The sequence below is a fragment of the Dromiciops gliroides genome, chromosome 2, assembly GCF_019393635.1.
Source record: "Dromiciops gliroides isolate mDroGli1 chromosome 2, mDroGli1.pri, whole genome shotgun sequence".
NCBI classification, from domain to species: domain Eukaryota; kingdom Metazoa; phylum Chordata; class Mammalia; order Microbiotheria; family Microbiotheriidae; genus Dromiciops; species Dromiciops gliroides.
This window is the reverse complement of record NC_057862.1, coordinates 119017508-119042232: the sequence shown is the minus strand read 5'-3', so window position 1 is coordinate 119042232 and position 24725 is coordinate 119017508. Positions and strand designations below refer to the sequence as shown.

At 40.1% G+C, this 24725-nt stretch overlaps 1 protein-coding gene and 1 pseudogene across 1 annotated transcript in view; one reads left to right on the top strand and one right to left on the bottom strand.

The window, feature by feature from the left end:
• MTHFS (methenyltetrahydrofolate synthetase) overlaps positions 1-11656 on the bottom strand; it is a 103713-nt gene extending 92057 nt beyond the window's left edge. The window contains exons 1-2 of the mRNA XM_043989495.1: positions 11517-11656; positions 245-503 (exon numbers count right to left, since the gene is read on the bottom strand). Of these exons, the coding sequence (XP_043845430.1) occupies positions 245-503; positions 11517-11636 (379 nt within the window). The 5' untranslated portion in view covers positions 11637-11656. The remainder of the gene's footprint in view (positions 1-244; positions 504-11516) is intronic.
• Positions 9917-10074, top strand: LOC122744122 (annotated as a pseudogene).
• Positions 11657-24725: the final 13069 nt, after the last annotated feature.

Below are 24725 nucleotides of genomic sequence, written 5' to 3'. Positions count from 1 at the left end.
AAGGTTTCTTATATCTCAAAGTCTCTTGTACTCTGCAGTGCAATCTAGCCTAATTTTAACTCTTTAGGAGACAGGTTGAAAGCACCTTTCTTCAGTGGCTAAGTTGCTTGAGACCTAGAAAGATTTCTTACTCAACCTACACTACAAGGATGAGTGGAACAGCCGTGTCTGAATGGATGCAACACTTGAATTATATGCGTGATAAGGTAAAATATAGTTAGGAAGCAAAGGTTTCCCCACTCACCTGTTGACAAAGCCTCCTCCCGTACTTCATCACTGGGTTGGCGAATGTTCCAGGAAGTTTTGGGCAGTGAAAAAATTTCTTCTGCCGAAAATAACTTGACCATATCCATATGGTTGCTCTTGAATTTGTATTGAGGGATAAAACATGTTTTACCACTCTGAAAAATATCCTTGATAATTTCTTCTGTCTCAATTTCATCCTGCATGCTCAGAAAGATTGAAATTCTCTGAGACTCTTGATATTTACTGTGAGCAAGCACCTAAATGGGAAAAGATTACAATTATATTTAAGAAGCTACTAAAAAGATGATAAACATTACTTTAAAATCTTTCTACTTCCTCTTAGTTTTTTTCCCAATTGTTTCACCAATAAAGGTATTGTTGTGTGGAAGAAACAGCAACAAAGTTTCATATGTCAGTGCTTTTTTGTGGTACTAAGAAATTGGAAAGAAAGTGGGTACCCACTGGAGAAGGGTTAAACAAATTGTGGTATAGGAATGTAATGGATAATTTACTATAAGAAATGATGAATATGAGGAATTTAGAAAAACATGGGAAATTATGTATGAATTAATGTAGTGTGAAGTAAGCACAAGACAATATACACAATTACTAAAACAGTGTAAATAGAAGAACTGACCCAGTTGTCTGCTTTGATCAAAGTTCTAAGAAACAGTTACTCTAATTCAAAGTTCTGAGATTCTGCTGTTCTTTTTTTTCTTTCTTTCCCATTTTGAATGAAATAATGTGAAAAGTTATAATAACCTAGAAAGACAGAACTTTTTATCAGAACTTTTTTCTGATTATGGAATAAAGGTAATAGACAGAATGACAAATTCACTATTAACCATAAGCTAAAGTGAGGTAATTTGCAGAAAGGACCCAGAATCTAACCCTAGAAAGTAAAAGAAGAGGTGAAAGAACAGCTTTAAGAACTGAATCAGTTAAGCTTGAAGCCAAAAGTGATGCATATTAGAGTTGCTGTTGAGGAATAAGTACAATTGAATAGAGGAACAGCATGGAAATAAAGAATCAGAGAAATCACTAAGCAGATTGACTACATTAGCTAAGATATCGTGCCCCATTGAAGTGTTAGTCAAACAAGTGTGGATCAACTCATTTTGGCAGTGAATGGATCTGTCCAACACAGAAGCTATGTTCATCAAGGAACTGTTGGGGCTTTTGGGGCTTTTTCCCAAAAAGATCATGGAAGGGGGAAAGGGACCCACATGTACAAAAATATTTATAGCTGCTCTTTACGTGGTGGCAAAGAATTGGAAGTTGAGGGGGTGCCCATCAATTGGGGAATGGCTGGACAAGTTGTGGTATATGAATACAATGGAATACTATTGTGCTATAAGAAACGATGAGCAGGAGGAGTTCAGAGAAACCTGGAGGGTCTTGCGTGGGCTGATGATGAGTGAGATGAGCAGAACTAGAAGAACATTGTACACAGTAACATCAACATTGAGTGTTGATCTACTGTGATGGACTATATTCTTCTCACCAATGCAATGGCACAGAAGAGTTCCTGGGAACTCGTGATGGAAGAGGATTTCCAAATCCAGGAAAAAAAAAAAAGGAACTGTTGGAGACATTTTCTGGGAAAGAAAGAAGACGCCAAAGTTTACAGTTCCTGAGTTGTGCATTATCCTGAGCTCAGTCATGGCTCCATAGAAGGTTATCTGTAAGTGGGTGCCTACTTTCACCCACAAATACTGAGTAAATTGGTGGCAGAATGGTACCCATTTTTATGTGTAGATTGTGAAGTATTTATTATTCCTAAATTTGATTTACTATATGAATACATGTTATTATTTCTTTTATTTTATTGTTAAGTAAATGCTTATGTTTAAGATCTAAAAGAGTGTCCCTATTGTCAGTGTTCGGTTCTGTGTAAAGTGAAGGACATTAGTGGAGGCTCAAGAACTGAAGTGGTATATGATAGGAGCATATTCCTCCAAAATGAGTTTACCTCTGGGCCCTGAGAGAGTTGATAGGGGTCTTCTGGGAACCTATACCCATCAGTATGTGTGAGCAGAGTAGAGTGAGCAAGCCAGCCCAAAGAATGATTGGATAACCACATGACTTGTTTGAGAAGTGTGAGGCATTATTATGTGGGTGACCACTCCATGTACCAGTTACACTATGATCCTATTGGGGGGGGCAAAAAAACAACAACAACTGGGTCTGGAGCCAAAGATCTTACGCTCCACTTCTGGCTATGGTACCTACTATATGACCTTCAGCACCTAAGAGAATCTCAGGAATCCTTTCTAAAATATCCTTTAAAAAGGGGGTAGGGTGGGTTATTTGCCTTCTGCTTGATGTGCTGGATGAGGAACTCACTATGGAATATGAGATTGGTATAATGGAAAGAATGCTGGATTTGAAGTCAGAGGACTTGCATTCAAATCATGCCTATATCACTTAATACCTAAGTGCAAGCCACTTAATCTGTTTTCCCATCTGTAAAATCACAGCACTATATCAGTTGATCATTAAGGTCCCTTACCACTCCTACTCTACAATTTTATGACATCAAGAGGCACTTTGGGACAGTTTTCAATGTTAGGAAGCCTCTCCTTGTATTGAGTCAAAATCCGTCTTCTGCAACTTCTTCTCATTGCTCCTAGTTTTGCCTTCCGGGTCCTTGCAGAATAGATATAGGCCTCAGGTACCTCACTGGTAAAAGATAAATAATAATTTCTTCTCTGCTTAACTCAAAGGCAATAAAATAAGACAGGATATGTAAAAACATTTTACTATATGTAAATGCTACAGGGCATTATTATTGTTTCTACTTCATAAATTTGTCAGAGGCTGCATTTTTAGAGTAACTGAACACTGTGAAATAGCTTCCAAACAGAAACCAAATTTCATGGCTTGGCTACTATGTGCCATGTTCAACACATTCAGCACCCATGATTTTAGTGTTGGGGGTTATCCTTCAACGTATGCAGATTACAAAACTTGTGGCACTTAGATGGTCTTTCTGAATTGTTGTAACAGAAAAATTCATCACCCTGAGTGAAGGGCCTCTCTGAACTGGATGAATGACACAGGGTCTCTCACTGGGACAAAATCTTTTCAGCTTAGTAGGCACTACCTGAGTTTGTGCTCTGCAAACGCAGCCTTCGAAAACCCTGAGTCATCTCCGTGGCATGATGAAGCCCTGGAGGAGTACTTCCATGAAGGAACTATAGACTAAACTACACAAAACTCTGAGTAAAATCACTTCTAGTGAAAATGATTACTTATAAATAGTCAATCTATATTCAGTTCTGTATATGTACTTGTAAAAAATCTAATATTACATAAATTTCCCAAAGGACATCTTGAACATGACAGTTATATTTTCTGTGTTGCTGCCAATACACTTTTCCTAATGTAAAAGTTTTAACCTGCCAGAATAAAGTGAAGTTTTGAGTCCTACTGGGGAAAATGCCAAAAAGACTCTCTCCAGGTAAATCATGTTCCAAAAAGAACAGTTCACATTTAGTTAGTCATCTTGTTCACATGTCCTATGTCGTGAGCTTGAGAGGGAAATCTTAATATCATTGTTATTATTTTATAGTTCAGTCAACTAGCATTTATTAAATGCCTACTATGTGTCAGGCACTGTGCTAAGCTAAGCTCTGGGAATCCAAAGAAAGGCATTAGAGTCCCTGCTCTCAATGAGCAATGTAATGGGAGAAACAACATGCAGACGACTGTATAAACAAGCTACAGACAAGGTAAATTGGAAATTATCAACAGAGAGAAGGCACTGTCATTAAGGGGGTCAGGAAAGCCTTTTTGCAGAAGGTGGGACTTCAGCTGAAACTTGAAGGAAGCCTAAGAGGTGGAGATGAGCAGGGAGAGAATTTAGAGCATGGTAGTCAGCCAGTGAAAATGTAGCATCAGAAGATGGGATGCCTTGTTCAAGGAGGAATAGCAAGAAGGCCAGTATCACTGTATCAGAGAGAATATGGGGGATATAAGGTGTAAAAAGATAGAAAAGGTTCATATTAAAGTCAGGGATTTTGTTGTCAAGAACCTTCATTTGCCATTAAAGCAAGTCACCATTACAGCAAAGTAGATGAGGGGAGGAGTCTCATGCTCATTGATGCTACAGGATTCAGGCAGTAAGAGCTAGAACTGACAGGACAGAAGAGGCAGCACCAATAAAATATAATTGACAAATACAAATTAGTTAGTGCCTATACATAAACCCATTTCTACAGCCATCTTCCTCCTCTTCCTCCTCCTATCCTTGAAAAAGTTAGCTGCTTTTCTATTTCTGTATCTAAAACCAGCATCTCCCACTGACTTCTTCCCATCATTGATTCTCCTTGACGGTCATGTCGATCAAACTTCACCTGCAAAATAAATTAGAATGAAGGGGCCTCTAACATAAATAACATCTCTCAGGCCCTCATTCCTCTAGAGATAGCCCTGCACTTGAGGTTAAACATGGCACATAAATAATAATAGCTTACATTTATTGGATCTTCACAATTTACAAAGCACTATCCTCCCAACAACCCAATGAGGCTTATGTTTTATTATCTGCATTTTACAGATGAGAAAACTGTGACTTAAAAAAGTGAAATGCTTCTTGTATAACATGACTAATGCAGAAATATGTTTAATGTTATTTTATATATATATATATATATATATACATATACATACATACATATATATATAACCTGTATCAGATTACCTGCTGTCTAGGGGAGGTGGGGAGGGAGGGAGAAAAATCTGAAATTGGAAATCTTATCTAAACAAATGTTGAAAACTAAAATAAATAAATAAATGAATGAATAAATTAATAAATAAATGAATGAATGAATGAATGAATGAATGAATTTTTTTTAAAGTGAAAGGGCTTGGGCAGCTAGATGGCGCAGTGGTTAAAGCACCAGCCCTGGATTCAGGAGTACCTGAGTTCAAATCTGGCCTCAGACACTTGACACTTACTAGCTGTGTGACCCTGGGCAAGTCACTTAACCCCCATTGCCTGAACAACAAAAAAAAAGTGAAAGGGCTTGTCTACAGTCACACATCTAGTCATGAAGCACAGTTAGAGTTGGAATTCAGTTCTTTTGACATAAAGTCTCATATGCCTTCTTGTATTCAACATGCTGTCTCTCCTATACAAATATCATTTAATAAATACACAAAAACAAAAAAGGAAGAGCCCTTACAATGCCTTTCCTCAAATAACTTATTCATCCTTGTGGCTTTAGCTAGTAACTCCACACCAACTAGTATCCTAACAACATCTCTAGTGAATCCTCTCATCTGAACTCCAGCCACTTCGTTCTTATGGTTTCCTGGACATTTATTTACAATACAACACCACAAAATATTTACTAAGTCCATACTGTATGCAGAATACTGTTGTAAGGATCAGGGAAGACATAATGTATAGATAAAACATAGTCAGCCTATATAGAGATTACAAAATAGTAGGATAATAATAATAATAATAGGCAAGTTAAGCACTCTAGAGAGTATAAAACAGAGTGCTCAGAAGTCTGAGGGTGGAAATTGTTAACAACTGGGAAAATCATAGATAGCTTCATAAAATTTAAATGATGAGTACTAATTAAACAAGCAAAGTACTAGGAGGAAGGAATGTTAAGGCAGAAAACTAGTAATACAAGAGATCGTATTTGAGATTTACAAAAAGAATAATAGTAAAGGAGATGTATGAAAAGGTACAAAAAAGGTTGATAATTAACTTTCTAATGGGGATTCACCAAAAAAGAGCTTAGGGCAATTATCACTCCCATTTGGGCTAGGCAAAAAAAAAAAAAATCTAGTCATTTCTGATCAAAGGCAACTTAACAAACTGTTATTATATTGCAAGAAAAGGCAGGAAATTTGCTTAAAAAGTAAATAAAACTTGACTCAGAAGCCTGAGGTACCATGAACCAAACCAAATGTGGTAATTTGCCTAGGCAATTGGCCACAAAAGCTACCAACAAGAATGACAGAAGACTGAAGATCTTGCTTCCAGCAAGTATGGATGGAAAGTGGAATTATTCAGTGATCTGCCAAGAATGTCATACTCTTGTTTCTGCCAAGTGACAAGTTAACAAATGAATATACGCAAAGTGGAGGGTTATCTCTCTACTAGAAGAGAATAAGAAAGGACTAAAAGAAAGATTTTCTCCTCTCTAGGTAAGCAGAGAGCAGAATTCCTTTAAATAAGGAAGTGCTTCAAAGAGAAAACAAAGAATATGAAAATTCTGACCAGGGAGAGGGAAAACATAAACTATGTCAGGAGGCTGGAAAGTAGAAGAATATAAATACAGCAGGAATGGAAAACTAACCACTGAACATCTAGAACTGTGTGATAGGTATGAGGCTTTTCCTATTGAGTGGGAAGTGATACCCACTGAGGAGGAAGTATTGTCTGACATTCTAAAGCATAATGATGTCCTGGAACAGCCAGAACAGAAATTCTCTGCTAAAGGGTATCAAAATGACTATTCGTCAACAGGAACGAAGGAAAGAAGGGGAAGGAGGGAGGGAGGGAGGGAGAGAAGGAAAGAGGGAGAGAGGGAGGGAGGGAAGGAAGGAAGGAAAACTTAGGAGGGGAGGGGAGAAGAAGGAAAGAGAGGGAAGGAGGGAGGGAGGGAAAGAAGGAGGGAATGAAGGAAGGAAGAGAGTGGGGACCAATTTTTAAGAGGAAGGGAGGAGGGGTGGCTAGATGGCGCAGTGGATAAAGCACCGGCCCTGGATTCAGGAGTACCTGAGTTCAAATCCGGCCTCAGACACTTGACACTTACTAGCTGTGTGACCCTAGGCAAGTCACTTAACCCCCATTGCCCTGCAAAAAACAACAAAAAAAAGAGGAAGGGAGGAAGGAAACAAGCATTTATTATGTACCTACTATGTGTCAGGCACTGTGCTAAGTGCTTTACAAATATTAATTTATCTGATCTACACAACCACCTTGGGAGGTAGCTACTATTATTATTATTATTATTATTATTATTATTCCCTTTTTACAGTTGAGGAAACTGAAGCAAACAGAGTGCTAGGGTCACACAGCTAAGTATCTGAAGCGGAATTTTATCTCTGGTCTTCCTGATTCCAGGCCCAGTGCTCTATCTACTACATGACCCAGCTGCCCTAAGGCATGTATCTGGGATGTGGAGAGACTCCTCAGATATGTCAAAGCTAATGACCACAACCTACTCCTACTGATTCATGTGGAGACAAACAATACTAACAGAAAGAACCTAGAACATATTATTAGGTATTATGAAACCTATGGAAGAAATTGAAGACTCTAGAAAAACAAATGGTGTTTCCATTACAGCTGCTGATTAAAGTAGGGCCTTCAGAAGAAGAGGCTAATTAGAGAAGTTAACAACTAATTAAAAAGATGGTTCCTGAGAACAGGATTTGGATTTCTGGGCTATGGCTTAAAATATAGTAATGATGATTCTAGTCCAGGAAGAATATACTTAATGAGGTAAGAAATATATTTTCCTATCATCTTGCGATGGTGATTATGTGCCCCAGAGCATTCATTGACTAAGATTTTTTTTAAAGTCATTTGTAAAAGATGGAAGGGCAGCAATGAAGGAAAAATACAAAAGAGTGGCAGTCATGAAAAAAATATGAAGTGCTAAAGTTTAGAAAAAGCTAAGGCTAAAAATGAATGCTAAGCACAATAAAAAGGTGGGGTTTTTTTACTCTTTGGGAGACAAAAGGAATATCAAATAAGGGATAGGACTACTATGAAGAATGGATGGGACAATAATAATGAATGAGTCAGAAAAGGAAGAACCTCTTAAATCTTGTTTTGACTCAGTTTTCCCTTCTAAGGAGAATGGTCTTGGCACTGGGAAAGAGAATAAATATGGTGAACAGAGGGTTGGAGGGTTGAACCCCAAATTAAGTGAGGAGATAGAAAGAAAATATTTATCTACTCTCAGTAGATGAGTTCATATCACCAGGCCTAGGCATACCATAGATACAGAAAGAACAAGAATTTGTACTCCCTCTGATTCAGTGAATTTTGAAAGATTACAAAGAAGGGGTGAAGTACGACAGAACAGGGAATCAACATATGTCCCAATTTCCAAAGGAAAATAGTATAGTATCCAAATTAGTGAATATGATTTAATTCCTGGCAAAATTCTAAAATATTTTATTAAAAGGGAGAGTTTATGAATATTTCAAAAAATTAGTTATCAATAACAACTCACATGGTTTCACCAAGAAAAGATCAAACCAGACTAGCTTTTTTTGATGCGGTTTCTAGACAAGGTCTTTCTATGCTCATGATATCCTCATGCTAATTGTGGGAGAGTGAGGATACTGACTTATAAAGACTATGTTGTAGTAGTAGTAGTAGTAGTAGTAGTAGTAGTAGTAGTAGCAGCTAACATTTATATAGCACTTACTATGTGCTGGGCACTGTGCTAAGCACTTTAAAATTATTATTTCATTTTTAAAAAAAGGAAAAAGAAAGTATTATTTCATTTGAACCTCATAACAGCCCTAGGAGATAGGTGCTATTATTAGCCTCATTTTACAGATGAAGAAGCTGAAGCAAATAGTTGTTAAGTGACTTGTCTATTAAGTGTGTAAAGGAGGATCTGAACTCAGGTGGATCTGAACTCAGGTTTTCATGACTCCAGGCCCAGTGCTCTATCCACTGTTCCACCTAGCTAGAGCACAAGCTCCAGGGGGTCCTATGAAGCTGGAAAGTCTTCTGTTATGGGCCAAGTACCAGCCTAGATATTCCACAGAGGACCATCACCAGGTTGGCTACAAAGGGATGAAATTTTTAGCCACTAGAATCTTCAAAGACCATCTTCTGAATTATAGAGTGGTTGTAATGTGAATTTATGAAGGCATCACTCACTACAAGGAAATGATGGATCCCTGAAATATTAAAATACCAGTGGAGTGAATCTCTGCAGGAACCCCAATGTAAAAACTCCCTCCACTAATTTAGATCAGGATAATAATGGTGTTTATAGCTTTTGAGAAGTCTGACCCTGGAGTCAGGAAGGTCTAGATTTAAAATAGTCTGACACATACTAAGGGTCTGATGCTGAGCAAGCCATTTCAATGCCCCAGGTAACTCTCTATGAGAAAGTAAATAAGCGTATTAAAATATGCCTATATGATCTCTCATTTATGTAGTATTCTAAAGTTTATAAGGTGTGCAAACCTGTAAAGAGAGGCAGTGCAAAATTATTATCCCTATTTTACAAATGAGGAAATTCAGGCTCATATTGGTAGTGAGATTCGCTCAAAGTCACACATATAATAAGCAATGAAGTCAGAACCTAAGTCCTTTGTTGTAGTTTGCCATTCGGTTGCTTCTGACTCTTCGTGACCCCATTTGGGGTTTTCTGGGCAAAGAAACTGGAGTGGTTTGCCATTTCCTTCTCCACATATATAACTAAGTGGTAGGTCTACTGATTCCAAATCCATTGATCAATCCACTTCATTTAGTAGACTCTTTTCCCCTTTCTATATCTAGGAAAATCCAATTGATCCTTCAAGGCAGAGATCAAATTCCACTCACTCCATGAAAGTATCCCTAATCACCCCACAGGATCTTTCTTTCCTCTTAACTCTTTTAAAATTCAGTGCTTAGAGCTGGTTGACTTCTCTCTCCTTCAGTGGCTCAGGGGTCTTCTCTGCAGCCATGGTGGCCTATTGGAGACAGGTTGGACTCAGCTATATCCGATATTCCCAGATTTGTGCAAAAGCAGTAAGATGCACTGAAGACTGAATTCAAAGCAAATGCTGAAAAAGCTTCCGGCAGCAGTGTAAAAATAGTGAAAGTTAAAAAGGAGTAATGTAACCTGATAAGTGCCACATTTTCAAGGTGAAGCCACAAGCTTCAAAGTGAAGCTTTTCAGTTATATGTTATGGCAGACTGGAAACTGTTTCACTTCATATTTTGCTATTGAGAGGAAAACACTTGTCTGTGTAGATTGACATGCCAATAAATTGAGACCTAGTTCAGTATTAAAAATTTTTAAAAAAAATTAAAATCAGTGCTTAGTCATTCAATCATGAAGGATTTGTGATTTCAGTGCTATGAGAATTCCCTTGGAGAGACCCTCTTTATAACTTAGTCATGAAGAGTTGCCTAATCACAGAATTACAGAGTTAGAAGAGACCTTTTGAGATCATCTACTTCTATTCATTTTACCAATGAGGCTTAGAAGGGTGCAGTGACTTGTCCAATGTAACACAGCTAATAAGTATCAGAGGTTGGATTTCAGCTAAGTCTTCCTGCCTCCAAGTCAGACACACTGTTATCCTGCCATCTCTATGACTTATAACATATGGCTTTCCTACATGTCTTCATTCTTTCCCAAAATGCCCCACCCCCTTTTTTAAACAGATACTTTGTGTAAAACCGTAATGTATGTTAATCTTAAAGAACTTGATGGTATAACTATGCATTCATTCAAACAAACGTTTAAGTTCCTGGGGTGAGGGGTGAGTGGAGAGTGGGCAGTAGTCCCAGAAGCAGTGCTAGACAGAAAAGGAGGTAAACCCTTGACTCGGGGAGTTTTATAGCCTAGCAGGCAAGAACCTTTGAAGGTAAAAATTATACCATATCTGCATTCTCAGCACCCAGCAGTGCCTTGTAGAGAGGTCTTCCAGAAATATAAATGCAAAATTGCTGCACGTTTGTGCTGCAATATTAGTACACAAAACATCTGAACAGCCCCATCACTGCCAAAGACACCGGCCTGGGCCTCTCCACCCACTTTATATCACAGAGCTTCAGCTTCAAAAGTGATCTGGGAACTCTTCTATTTTTAACCTCTTCTTGGTATATGTCTAGCTGTGCCAGAGTGGTTTGAAGAAATGGGCTCCTGTGACTTTTTTAACTACTGCATTTGGGGAGAGAGGTGTGAAAGAGGAAAGACCAGACCCAGACGCCCGAGTTCCCGGGTTCGAATTACGCCTCTTCTCCCCTTGGCCCGGGTTTCACTTCAGTCAGTTTCCTTATCTGTACAATGAGAGGGGAGGAGTCAGTGTGATCAAGGGCCTTTCCAGCTCTAGGTCTCCCGAGCCCAAGAAGGATACAAGCAGAAGAGCGGGGGCGCGCACGTTAAACACGACGAGGGAGGGAAGGGATGGAGTCGCGTTCCCGAAAGCGTGGTTACGAGCGCGCCCCCGCTCCTGAGCAGCGTCCCGAGACGAGTGAACTGAAGTCGTCCTACTCGTTCAGACCCGGTGCTTCCCTAGGGTCCCAGGCCCGCACCTCGCTTCACCCCGCGCACCTTCTCTGTCAGCAGACGGGACTGGCGGAGCCGTTCCTCGGCGCTGAGCGCCCGCAGCCGCTGCTTCATCTCTACCCGCAGGTTGCGCTTGGCTACGCTTAGAACCGCCGCAGTCGCCATGTTGGGAGTGCGAACCAGGCCCGCCCCTCTGAGACCTCAGGCCCAACTCGGGGAGAGGAAGACCCGGGCCTGACCTCAGAAGCGACCTCCCCCTGAAGCAGGCACCGCCCTCGCCCTCCCTCGATTGCCGCTGGCGTCCTGGGGGCGCGTGATACGAGGTGTTAGACACAGGAATGCCTGCTTTTGACAAGCTCAACCGATAAGATGAGCTGAGTGCACTAGGGCCAGAGGATTCAGAGTCGGCAGGCACCTTAGCGGCCCTCTAGACCAAGAGGTTAAGGGACTTGCCCAAGGTCACCAGGCCTGGGATTCTGGTCTGGTGTTCTTATCACTATAGTTCTTCTTTAAGCTGTAAAAGACAGGGATTCCCATGAGCCAAGATGAATACTATAGGGTTGGATGTGCGCACTGAGTATAAAATGAATAGTTCAGGTTAAGTGTTACTTGGAAACTAACAAGCCCATCCTCCTGCTTGTCCTCCCTATCCCTCAGTTTAGAGATAAGGAGAATAAAAGCTAACTTGGGAAAGATCAGCATATTCCTAGTGGTTCAATAAAGTGGGATGGTTGGTAACCAGGAAAGCATTTCACTGGGTATTGAGACCTGAATGCCAGTATAAGCACTGCCACTTATGTGATCTTGGGCTAATCGTTTTATTTCTCTTTTCCTCCTGCTAAATAAAGAGGCCACCTGCTTCTCACTGCTTCACTGGGTTTGCTTGTTAGCTGGGTAGTTCAGTGGATAAAGCCTTGGCCCTGAAGTTGGAAGCACCTGAGTTACTAGCTGTGTGAACCTGGGCAAGTCACTTAACTCCAATTGCCTTAAAACATCTGGGGCAATTAACAGTTGTCCTGATGAATAGCTTGCCAGTGGACCCAGATGGCTCTGGAGGAGAGAATGAAGTTGGTGACCTTGCATAACCCTCCCTCACTTAAATTCAGTTCACTGCATGTCATGACATCACCCCAATGTCATGGTCCTCTTCCAGAAGGAAGGACAAACAATGTCAAACTATAATAGCATCTATTTATGTAGAATTGTAAAGGCACTTTCTTCATTTAGCCTTTTAGATTCTACAGAGTGGGTTCCCCAGAACAATCTTATAAGGTAGGTAGTATAACATTATTTTATAGAGGAGAAGAGTAATTCAACCAGTATTAAGTGCTTTCTATGTGCCAGACTCCATGTTGAGTGCTAGAGATAGGCAAAAGTAAAATAGCCAATTAAGGCAAACACCCTGTACCCAGTTGGGTATATATAAAAGACATAATTGGGGGTAGGAAAAGAACTCAATAACAACTAGAATAATCAAGAAATGCCTCTTAGTAAGTGGCACCTGAGGTAGACCTTGGGAGGAGCTAGAGTTGGAAAAGCCTATGCAAAAATCACCAAGACAGGAGATGGAATTTCAACAGCAGGCCAGTGTGACTTAAATGCAGAATCTATAAGAAGAAGTAACTGGAAAATATGTTGGAACTAAACTGAAGGGATTTAAATGCCAAAGGAGTTTGCATTTTGTCCTAAAGAGCAATAGGAAACCACTGAAGCTTCATGAGTGACATGACAACATCTATGCCATAAGAATTTCAATTTGACAACTGTATACAGAGTGAAGAGATTCAAGGGGGACCAATCAGGAAGTTATTAACATTAATCAAGATGAAAAGCAATGAGGGCTGGAACTACAGCAGAAGTGGTGTGAAGAGAAAGGTCAGAAAGGATAGATTGATTGGCAACTGCTTAGATGCAGACATTGAGGGAGAGGAAAGAGTTGAAGATTATTCCAAGTTTGTAAATTTGGTTGGAAGTATGGTAGTCCCCTTGACAGAAATAAGGAAGTTGGAAATATAGCTGAGTTTGTTAAAGGAAATGCATTCCATTTTGGACATGTTGAAGTTAATATTGCTGAGATCCAAATGGAGCTATTGAGCTGACTGTTGGTGCTACAGGACTGGAGATGGTGATAATAAGAGAGACAAGGTCGGATTGGTCAATTTGATCTGCATAGAGATAATAATTGAACCCAAAAAAATGAGGAGCCAAGAAAGAGCCCTACGGTTCACCATACAAAAACTCAAAAGAAGTTAAATGTATATGGCAGCATAACCAGTAACAGAACTGAGACTAAAATCTAGCTTATGACCTCAGTAATGAAAATAAATAAGTCAATGGACAAATGAGGGCCATTTTCTCACCATTTCTCCCGGGGCCCAACTTGAACACCATAATTAATACAACATTTGGTTTTGTTTTATTGTTCTTTCCATGTACTTTGTTATGGTGATTGTGCATGTTGATTTCCTTGTTCTGCTTACTTCACAAAATATAATTTTGCTTAAATCTTCATATTTTTCTTTAAATTCTCATATTTATTATTCTTAAGATAAATTAAGAATCTTGTTATGTAATTTTCTGTTCTGGTCATGATAGCTAGCATGGTATAGTGAATAGAGTTGAGCTTAGAAATAGTAAAACCTGGTTAGTTTTAAGTCCCACTTCTGAGATACTGGCTATGTGACCCTTTATAAGCCCCTTAACCTCTCAGTACTATAGATCAGAAGTGTCAGACACACAGCTGGGGATTGAGTGAAGACTGAACCAGATGAAAAGGTAACTGGGAAATGTTTAACAAAATTAAAATAAAATAAAACAGTTAACATTTACATTTTAAAACTAAGAGGGATCCTTATATATGGATTAATGACCCTCATTTCTATTTGCATTTGACACCACTGCTTTAGACAAACTCTTTTAAGATTATTTACAGTTAAGATGATGACCTGCATTGAGAGAAAGATTTTCCTCATGTGAGAGTTCTTTGTCAATGAAATCATAGATTCATCCCTATCTCTACAAAATTTGTTTAAGCATTTCCCCATTTGATGCCAATAACTATTTGTACCTTGTACTTAGGTCCCTTGAAAGGTTACCCTTTCAATCATTTTGCCTCTTTGATCTCTTTGTATCTGCTGACTCCTTTTCCAAAGCCTACAAATATTTGTAGGTCTTTTCCATTCTTGCACCTAAATAATATTTGTTGAATTGAATCCATAAAAAATCTTCACTTGACTCTGTTGTCCTCTTGTATTTCTTCCCCCTTTTATAAACAACCTCTTAGAAAGAACCTTCACCTCCCACTCCTCAGCCCTGGCAAACTGGCTTATGACCTTTCTACTCTATTGAAACTCCTCACTCAGTGGTCACCAACCTCTTAACTACTAGACTTTTCTCAGTCCCCATTGTATTTCTCTGTAGCTTTTGATGCTGCTGACCACCCCCTCCTCTTGGATATTCTGTGCTCCCTTAGTTTTCATGTCCCTGATCTCACCTAGTTCTCTCTATTTTGCCTCTCTGACTTTCTCAGTTTCCTTATCAGTGTAAGCCTTCAGGGCATGACTACTAACTCTTTAAGGATTCTCCTGCTGGGCTGGGACTGACTTACTTCAGTTCCACCTATGCTGGCAGTTCAAGATGGTTATTTAGACTAGGATGGCCATATTGCTACAACCTGTTCCTAGGGGCCTAAGGACAACCTTGGTATAGGGGAATACACGTTTACTATTCACGATTGTAGCTCCTGAACCCCTACTAATGTGCTTGCCATTTAAACAAATTAACCAAGATGATAGTACCATTGACTCAATCATAAAACATTTACTAAGAGAAGACAAAACAATAATAATCATGTGGTAAAATATGAAAGTTTTTAACAGTCGGCTAGGATAACTGAAAGACGCCAGTTTTTCAAGGACCACCCTTTTGGGGAGGAGATGAACAGTCCGCCTGCTGCGCATGTCAGACTGCCTGCCGGGTACAGTCCGCCTGCTGCGCATGTCAGACTGCCTGCCGGGTACAGTCCGCCTGCTGCGCATGTCAGACTGCCTGCCGGGTTTTTTGACTTCCGGGGTGGAGAGAAGGGGAGGAGCCTTTTTTGCCGGCTTGGCGGGACTCCGGGCGGCGCGGCACGGACGGTCTGACTCACTCCAAAGGTGGCCTAAATCGGTTTGGTGAGTTTTTATAAGGAATATAGACTAAGCCTAGATTTAAGACGATTTGTACTGTATTTCTGTTTTCCTATCCTTCTAATCAACAACACCTTATATACAATAAAGGCTCTATCTAGAAAACCAGAAGCTTCTTCCATTTACTAGTCTGGGAGATGAGTTAAGGGAAGGGTTAAGTAGGGGAGATTTATGATCTAATATCCAATTTTAAATCTCACAGTTTGGCGACCCCGAAGGGACCTTAAGGACCCTCCCACCCTCCCTAGTTTGGCCATAAGCCGGCTAATTCGGTGGATTTTCCAAATACCCCCCCCCCCCCCCCCCGCGGACTTTCCCTTTGTCTAATCTCCCTTAAAGACTTTAAGCCTCTAAAAGTCTTGCTTTAAACAGAAAAGCCAGCCCAGTTTAAAGGGCAAGATGCTCGAATATTCTACCATCCCTTTGATTTTTCTCATCGGAATGTATTGGGACAGCATAACATCCCGACTTAGAGGAATAGTTTACTCAATGGTCCTTCATAACATTATTGGTTTTTTCCTCATTCAGGCAGCAAAAGGTCTTTTGTATAATAGTATACGTGAGAATCTTTGGGAAAATACGTTTAATATAAGTAGAAATTTTATGCCTGCAATTGAAATACCTTTTAATACCACATCCATAGTTCATACGACTAAGGATTTTATTTTTTTTTGTTGTTTTTTTTTTGTTTTTGTTATTATCATTGTTTTTGTTATTATCATTGTTATGATGTGGGGGAAACTCTCACATATGGAGAGAGACCTCAAAATGGCTGTTTCTACTAGAGATGATCCAAGTTCAGAATCAGATCAGCAGAAACTACTCCCTCTGCAGGAAGCTATAGAACATAGTAAGAAGGGAGTGCCAATTCAAGTCAGAAAATATAGCCCCTTTAGACCAAGTGACTTGAGCGCATGGAAATCAATCATCCCTAGTTTTGAGAAAAATCCAAACACTGTAATTTCACAGTTAAGGACTATATTTAATGCATATCAACCCAGTTGGGCTGATGTTACTTGCCTTTTGGAAACTTTACTGTCCCCAACTGAGATTACAGATATTATCTCAGCAGGAAATGCCCTTGTTGCGAAAGGTAAGGCCGATGTGGAATGGCCTCTAAAGGATCCAGAGTGGAATTATAATGATGATAGGGATTTCCAAAGATTAAAAGATGCTAGAGAAACACTTCTGAAGGGAATGGAATCTTGCTCTAGAAAACCGGAAAACTGGCAGAAATTTTTAAGCCTACCTCAGGAGGCTAATGAAAGACCAAACAGATTTTATGATAGACTTTGTGAGGCCGCTAGACAGTACACCAGATTGGATCCAGTAGATTTAAGAGATTCCTGTATCATTCTCAACACATTTGTTTATAATTCACTGCCAGAAATACGCAGATACTTTCTGAAACAATGTCCAGACTGGAGAAATCTCTCAGTAGATAGAATTAAGGAACTTGCAAATTATGTCTTTGACTCACGTGAGGAAGATCCAGATCACCCTAAACAGAGCATTCTGGCACCAGCGATTCCTAGTCAGCCATGTGGACACTGGAACAAGGACACTAAGGTGTGTTGTTACTGTCGTAAGGAGGGGCATGAATTGAGAGAGTGTAGGACTTGGAGAAGAAATTCTAATTCTAATTACAGGCGAAATCAAAATAGAAATAGATCTTTTTGGAGGAATACAGAAAGGCAGTACCAGAATAATGGTAACCAAGACCCCCCTCAGAAGAGGACACAGGAATGATGGTGTCTTGGGGAGGAATGGAACATAGATAATGAAAGCCATATATTCCCAGATCCGGATTTTTTGAATGCACTTGTGCCAGTCCATTCACCTCCCCAGAGTAATGAACCACATGTCACCTTAAAAGTGGGGGAGACTTATTATGATTGTCTGCTAGACACAGGAGCCTCTAAATCAGTATTAGTAAGCAAACCAGATGCTGGGTGTAGACCTGTAGGATTTTTGAATGTAGTGGGAGTCTCAGGAAAGAGCCAGAGAGTGGCAAAATTGAATCCTCGCATGGTATCTATGGGGCCCTTAACAGTGGAACATTCATTTTTACTCATGCCTGATGCCCCTGTAAATTTATTAGGTCGTGATCTCCTTTGCAAGCTTAGAGCAACCATATCTTGTGCTCCAGATGGGGCTGTCTCCTTACAATTGCCAGAGGATACTGTTCATTTATTACCAATTTTACTTACAGAAGCTCAAGGAACAGCAGGGGAGGTATCCAAAATCCCCTCTGACATTCCTGAGTCTTTATGGGCCTCATCCCCTAATGAGGTGGGGCTCCTTAAGTCTGCCATGCCTGTTACCTTTAAAGTTAAGGGGGGACCACCCCCCTCCATTCCACAGTATCCATTGTCTAGGGAAGCAATAGAAGGGATCACCCCTATAATTGAGGCTTTGAAAAGCCAGGGTATTATTATTCCATGTCATCACTCTCCATGCAATACTCCCATTTTGCCAGTTAAAAAACCCAAGCCTGGGCCAGATGGTAAACCTGTTTATCGTTTTGTGCAAGATCTTAGAGCGATTAATAATTATGTTATTCCTAGACATTCCATAGTTCCAAACCCGGCTACGATAATTTCATCGATTCCCTATGAATCTACATGTTTCACAGTGGTAGACCTTTGCTCTGCCTTTTTCTCCATACCAGTACATGAGGACTTCCAATATTTATTTGCTTTTACCTGGAAAAATAGACAGTGGACCTGGACTAGACTCCCACAGGGATTTGTAGACAGTCCCACATTATTTTCCCAAATTTTACAGCAGGATCTGGCCTCTATTACCTTTAAGGGCTCCATACTAGTACAATATGTTGATGACTTACTTTTGGCCTCTCCTAATGCTGAAATTTGTCAGGAAGATAGCCGTCACTTACTGCTGGAGCTGCACAAGAGAGGACACAAGGTTTCCAAGACAAAGGTACAATGGTGTTTGCCCCAGGTAGAATATTTAGGATTTATTTTGGCTGCTGGAACTCGCTCTGTCTCTTCTAAGAGAGTCCAGGCCATTCAACAACTCTCTGCCCCCACTACTAAGAGGCAGTTGAGAGCCATTCTGGGAGCAGCTGGGTACTGTAGACAATGGATACCCTCTTTTGGTGAAATTACTAAACCCCTCATAGCTCTTACAAAAAGTTCTGTTCCAGACAGTTTACAGTTGGATCCCCAGCATCTCTCAGCCATAAAAGAATTAAAACGGGCCTTGTTATCAGCACCTGCCCTAGGACTGCCAGATTATAGTAAGCCTTTCACTCTCTTTGTGCATGAACAAAGGGGGGTGGCTTCTGGAGTCCTGACTCAGTCACTGGGGCCTAACCAGCGTCCTATAGCCTACTATTCAATTCAGCTGGACCCTGTAGCGGCTGGAGTGCCACCTTGCCTTAGAGCAGTGGCGGCCACAGCGCTTTTGGTAGAAAAAGCCTCTGATTTGGTCCTAGGTAACCCTCTAACTGTGCAATGCCCTCACGAAGTGGAGGCTCTCTTACTACGTCACAGGACACAAGCCTTTTCAGATCAAAGGCTGGCTAAGTATGAAATAACCCTGTTAGGTAATGAGAATATCACTTTAAAACGCTGCACAGTTCTTAATCCAGCAACACTACTCCCTAATTTACCATTCTCGGGGGAACCGTTGCATGACTGTGCTTCTTTAGTTGATATGGCTGAAAAACCCCGTGATGATCTTTTTGATACACCTTTAGAAAATCCTGATCTTGTCCTCTATACAGATGGTTCCTCATTTATGAGAGAGGGAACCCGTTTTACTGGAGCTGCTGTAGTTTCTGATTATGACACCCTCTGGGCAGCTTCTCTGCCTTCCCATTTTAGTGCACAGGCTGCTGAACTTGTGGCTCTTACACAGGCCTGTAATATAGCTAAAGATAAGAGTGCCACCATTTTTACTGACTCGAAATATGGCTTTGGCATATGCCACTTTATTGGTATGATTTGGCGTCAACGAGGCTTTCTAACATCCTCGGGCAAGGCTATTGCCAATGGGGACCTTATCAAGGACCTCTTAGATGCCCTAAAACTGCCTTCTTCCCTAGCCGTTGTACATTGCCCTGCCCACACAGGGAATAGTGATCCTGTTTCAAAGGGAAATGCACGAGCCGATTCTGCAGCCAAGCTAGCTGCATTAGAAGCTCCTGAACATGTATTTAACCTTTCACCTTCTGAGGATATTCCTTCCAACCTAACCTATGACGATTCTGAAGTAGAAAAGTGGAAAAAGAAATTTAAGGCGAAACAGATCAATGGCATCTGGGTGTCTCCGGAAGGTAAGCCATTTCTTCCCCGGAAATTCTACCACCAGGTATGCCTCTCTGTTCACAGAAAAGGCCATTTTGGTACACAAGGCATTGTAGACTCTATTAAGAGAACCTGGATAGCACCAGGTGTGACTAATACAGCATCTCGAATCTGCTCGGGCTGCTCCACATGTCAGTCTTATAATCAGTATGCTTTTAAGGCCAAAGCTTATGGAGGGCGTCCTCTAGCATATACACCTTTTGAGCACTTACAAATTGATTATATTACTATGCCAAAAGCAGGACATTATAAATTTTGCCTTGTTATAGTTGATCAGCTCACTCGGTGGGTGGAGGCCTTTCCCAGCCCCCGAGCCACAGCTGCCTTTGTTGCCAAAATTCTTCTTAAAGAGATAGTACCTCGTTTTGGCCCACCAGCCCGCATCGATTCTGACAAAGGCACACATTTCACTGATTCGATTTTATCCCAAATCTATTCTTTCTTGGGAGTGACTCCAAAATTCCACACGCCCTACCATCCACAAAGTTCAGGCCAAGTCGAACGTATGAATAAAGAGCTTAAGAGTATGATTGGCAAATTATGTACTGAAACCCATTTGAAATGGCCTGATGTTCTACCATTGGCATTATTCTATCTACGAAGTAGACCAAGAGGAGAACTTCATATATCTCCTTATGAAATGCTTTTTGGTCACCCTCCTATCCAAGCTAAAACTTTTTCCCCAGTTTATACATCACTGGTGGGAGGTGATACTTCTGTTGCTTCCTATATACAGGAATTACAGACCAGGCTACGTGAACTCCATGAGGCAGGAGCTGTGGTCCAGGCAGGACCATTAGACTTTTCATTGCATAACTTCAACCCAGGAGATAAAATATATGTAAAGAATTTTCAGAAAACCAGTGGAACTCAACCTGCCTGGGAAGGACCTTTTCAGGTATTATTGACAACTCCTACTGCCATTAAAATTGGTGAAAAAGACTCATGGATTCATTGCTCTCATATAAAGCCTGCACCATTCATAGGTGAAGAGATTTCAGATAGACCTGAGGTAGACGCTAAAGAGGTAAAAACCCTAAAGATAGCAACTGTTAAAGAGCAAAGAGAGTTCAGAGGAAAAAGGCAGTTCCCATTTAATAATCCCACTGATCAGTTAAATGCTTTGGGACTCAGTCTTCGTAAAGTATCAGGAGACGGAAATTGCCTTTTTAGGGCTTTAGCAGACCAGCTAGAAGGTCACTGTAGAAATCATCTCAGACACAGACAAGAAGCTGCTTCTTATATGATTAACCATAGACAAGAGTTTGAGTCTTTTATAGTAAATGACTCCCCTTTTGAAGAATATGTTGATGAATTAAAGAAATTTGGAAAGTGGGGAGGAAATGATTCAATTGTAGCATTTGCTAAGCAGCATCAGCTGAATGTTGTGGTTCATCAATTAAATCAGCCTTTATTGAAAATCAGTGGCACAGACAAAACTGATGCTAGAGAACTCCACATTTTCTACCATAAAGAACATTATGACAGCATTAGAAAGATCAATGACAATTCAGAAACCCCTGCCACTTTGGCATGCAGAGAATTGGGGAACCAGTTAAAACAATGTGGCATACCCCAAACTCTAGCAGCTTAAATACCTTAAAATTTAACAAGCATTTCCTTCCACAGGCAAAAGCACTGAAGCACATGGCCTAGTTTTCTGGCCCACCTCAATTTCTCCCACCCTTTTCCCTACCCTATACCTATTTTTTTTTTTTATTTTATCCTTTTTGCTTTTTGTTTTGTTTTGACTTTTGAAAGGCACTGAAAAGACCTGGAATTCACCACACCTTTAAATTCTTTAAGAGCACAAAAGGGTGCTTAGCGAATCTTTTGCCTTTTATTTTTGGTTTTTGGTTTTGCTTTGTTTTTTTTTTTACTTTTGTTTCTTTTGCTTTTCTTTAAAAACCCGATTTTGTAAACTAAGTGACTTTTCAAAGGCATTTTAAGTATATGCTATTGAATATTGAATCTTGCTTATTGAAGTCTTATTTCTTTTTGATGAATTAATCACCACTTTAAGTATCTGCTACTGTTATACTAGAGAATTCATGTATAAGATGATGTGGTCTAATTGCTAAAAGAAGATTATGTAATAATGTCTAAAAGAAGATTATGTAACAATGTCTAATATAATCAGCTATTTACATTCGTTTATTATTTATATGTCATTATACTCTGGGTATGGTTTGGAATTATTGTATATATCACTAATATATTCTCAGTTATGCAGCATAGCACACATTTTTACCATCATATTGTCTTTGGTGAAATTAATGAGATTTCAGAAATATGGAAACTTATCATTTCAGAGACTAACTTGCTGTGAACTCTGATGCAGGCCCTGGAGAGAATATATGTGCAACAAAAGGAGAGACAGGTATACATAAGTCCATGGTTTGCTTATGATGGTGACTATGTAGAGCACAATTACTAGGCACAGTCCAGTATTCATCCTCTCTCCCTCCTAATTTAACCTAATTTAACTGAACTTACTTATCTTTTTATCTCACTCAGTTGAATTCACCTGTGGCCTAGCACAATCACTGGCTGTCTCGGAACCATGAGATATGGTATGATAACCTTTCCATAACATTTTCAGGTGTCATGAACACATACTAAATTTGACTTTGATCCAGACACATGGTGGTAAAAAGTGTTACTGATTGCAAAATGCTATGCTAAGGTTTAGTAAAAAAAAAAAAAATACAGCAATTCAAACAGTTAAAGAAGAAATCCAGCTTTCCAGACCAGAGTCCAGAATCCAGAATCCAGACCAGAGTCCAGAATCCAGTTTTCCAGACCAGAATCCAGTTTCCTCCTGATGACATCTTATCACTTCAAGAAGACAAGAGAACTCAGAGACTTTATATGAACTGTTTTGCTTTATTAGCTTTTACTATCTCCTTTCTGTTATATACTATCTGTAACATGTACTCTCTGCAGAGGCTCTCCCTTTGCAAGACTAATGTCAAAGCGTCGGTTCATGAGGAAAGAAAAAAAATCGTCCCTCTGGACAAAACTTTCCTCTCTTCCTTTTCTGTATTGTTGTTCGCATATTATTAGTCAGCAGAAGTTATTATATTCTTTTTACTGTTCCATCAAGGAAACATTCCATTTCTTGAGGAAGCAAAGGGGGGAAATGTGGTAAAATATGAAAGTTTTTAACAGTCGGCTAGGATAACTGAAAGACGCCAGTTTTTCAAGGACCACCCTTTTGGGGAGGAGATGAACAGTCCGCCTGCTGCGCATGTCAGACTGCCTGCCGGGTACAGTCCGCCTGCTGCGCATGTCAGACTGCCTGCCGGGTACAGTCCGCCTGCTGCGCATGTCAGACTGCCTGCCGGGTTTTTTGACTTCCGGGGTGGAGAGAAGGGGAGGAGCCTTTTTTGCCGGCTTGGCGGGACTCCGGGCGGCGCGGCACGGACGGTCTGACTCACTCCAAAGGTGGCCTAAATCGGTTTGGTGAGTTTTTATAAGGAATATAGACTAAGCCTAGATTTAAGACGATTTGTACTGTATTTCTGTTTTCCTATCCTTCTAATCAACAACACCTTATATACAATAAAGGCTCTATCTAGAAAACCAGAAGCTTCTTCCATTTACTAGTCTGGGAGATGAGTTAAGGGAAGGGTTAAGTAGGGGAGATTTATGATCTAATATCCAATTTTAAATCTCACAATCATAATATGATAATCTACCTATAAATTTGTATCACATTATTGCACCAGTAGAAAAGTGTCTTTGGGAGACAGTGGGCAGAAACTTAGAGAGAAAAATCATGGCAACTAGCAACTCTGGACAGTAGGCTTTTGTTTTTAGTCTTGGGAATAGCCTGAACTTTGCATTACCTGTTAGGTCATGGAAACATTCCATTACTGGGCTTCTTTACTCTTCTCTTAGATAAAGCTGTTTCACTGCCAATTTCTGGCCACTGAAGCAGTGGTAAGCTGTTTTTGACGTCTCCTCTCTAAAGCTGTAGGTAGTACTAAAGAACAAGACAATATTTTCACATTTAACTCTTCAAACATCAGAGGATTTTGCTTTCTCCAGCTCCAAGCTTCAGATCTCCTCCAATCAGTTCAGCTCCCATCTTCAACTGCAGAACCTCTCCATCTCTAGTTAGCTTGACTCAGCTCAGAGCAGCTGCTTCTGATGACTTTTTGTCTCCTAGCTTCTGATGTCTCAGTTTTTATTTTAAAATTTCTGGCATATTTGTCTCTCCTATCTCAAATCAGTGCCTACTCATGTATTAGGATCCACTTCTATATTAGGTTGAAAAATTGAAAAATCCAAATTTCTGTCACATATAACATAATCAATATACAATTAACCCATGATCTCCCAATAGTTCTTTGACTCAGAATTTCCCAGCAATTAATGTCCAATTCCTAAAAAACAGTTATATATAATTATGTATGATATGATTATGGATTTGAGTCAGATTAAACTCTGACCATGGGGTCTGGAAGGTACCCAGACCTGCCCCAGTATAGTTTGTTAGAAGTTTATTGCTTGTCAAAATTCTCACTGTCTCCTTTAAGTTTTATTGCCAATTAACAGTATTTTTACTTCTGCTCAGTCTCCCCACTTGTCAGCTACATATTAGTTTTGTCTGCAATCTATCATGGGTCAGAACCCCAGTCAGGGAGTTTGCCCACCAATTCAATACTCGGGACTCAAGAAGAAAGGATGGGACTAGGCACAGAATGCAGCCATTGAGTTGAGACCAG